Source organism: Neopelma chrysocephalum, unplaced genomic scaffold, assembly GCF_003984885.1.
Source record: "Neopelma chrysocephalum unplaced genomic scaffold, ASM398488v2 Primary Assembly neopelma1_94529, whole genome shotgun sequence".
NCBI classification, from domain to species: Eukaryota; Metazoa; Chordata; class Aves; order Passeriformes; family Pipridae; genus Neopelma; species Neopelma chrysocephalum.
Genome location: NW_020923235.1, coordinates 3,652 through 4,565, shown reverse-complemented (window position 1 = coordinate 4,565; position 914 = coordinate 3,652). Strand labels below are relative to the sequence as shown.

Here is a 914-nt window from a genome sequence, read left to right as displayed (position 1 = left end):
TATAATTAATTTAATAATTAATTTAGTAATTAATAATTAATATATATAATAAAGATATTTGTTTCTTATATATATTTATGCTATTTGTGTATTTCCGTGTATTCTTATTTTCCACGTTTTTGTGCGTGTATGGAAAATAAAAATAAGCAGAAGTAAAATGAAATAAAACAGAATAAATACAATCGTACAAAATAAAAATAAATTAAAATAAAACAAAGTAAATACAGGTATGGAAAATAAAAATAAGCAGAAGTAAAATAAAATAAAATAAATACAAGCATAGAAAATAAAAATAAAATAAGTACAAGTATGGAAAACAAAAATAAACAGAAGTAAAATAAAATAAAACAAAATAAATACAAGCGTGGAAAATAAAAATGGATTAAAATAAAATAAAATAAGTACAAGTATGGAAAATGAAAATAAACAGAAGTAGAATAAAATAAAACAAAATAAACGCAAGCCTAGAAAATAAAAATAAATTCAAATAAAATAAAAACAAGTATGGAAAATAAAAATAAATATATATAAGCGTGTATAAATAAAAATATATAAATAAAAAATGAAAATAACATATTTTCTACACAATAAATAATATATTTATATAAACTCACACCCACACCTTTATATTTCACGGATTTATAACAATTTCCTGGGTTTATTTTATATATATTTTGAGGCGGGAGCTACTTCCGCCTCCTCCCGGAAGCGCCGCACCAGGAAGCGCCGCGCCCGGAAGTGACGCGCCCGGAAGCGGAAATGGCGGCGCCCAGCGCGGAGCAGCTCCGGGAGCGGCTCCGGGAGCGGCTCCAGGCCGTGCACGTGGTGCGCAATTAACGCTAATTAAGGGAGTTAATTAGCGCGGGGGGGTTAATTAGTATCTGAAAGGGGGTAATTGGTTAATTGGGGGGGGG

At 30.0% G+C, this 914-nt stretch overlaps 1 protein-coding gene across 2 annotated transcripts in view; it reads left to right on the top strand.

The window, feature by feature from the left end:
* Positions 1 to 729: 729 nt before the first annotated feature.
* The window catches only part of LOC113980526 (bolA-like protein 2), a 2,401-nt gene continuing 2,216 nt past the window's right edge, over positions 730 to 914 (top strand). The window contains exon 1 of one of the 2 annotated variants that reach the window (XM_027707758.1): positions 730 to 825. In XM_027707758.1, coding sequence (XP_027563559.1) covers positions 760 to 825 — 66 coding nt within the window. In that variant the 5' untranslated portion in view covers positions 730 to 759. The remainder of the gene's footprint in view (positions 826 to 914) is intronic. The other variant, XM_027707757.1, reaches the window with a different exon arrangement.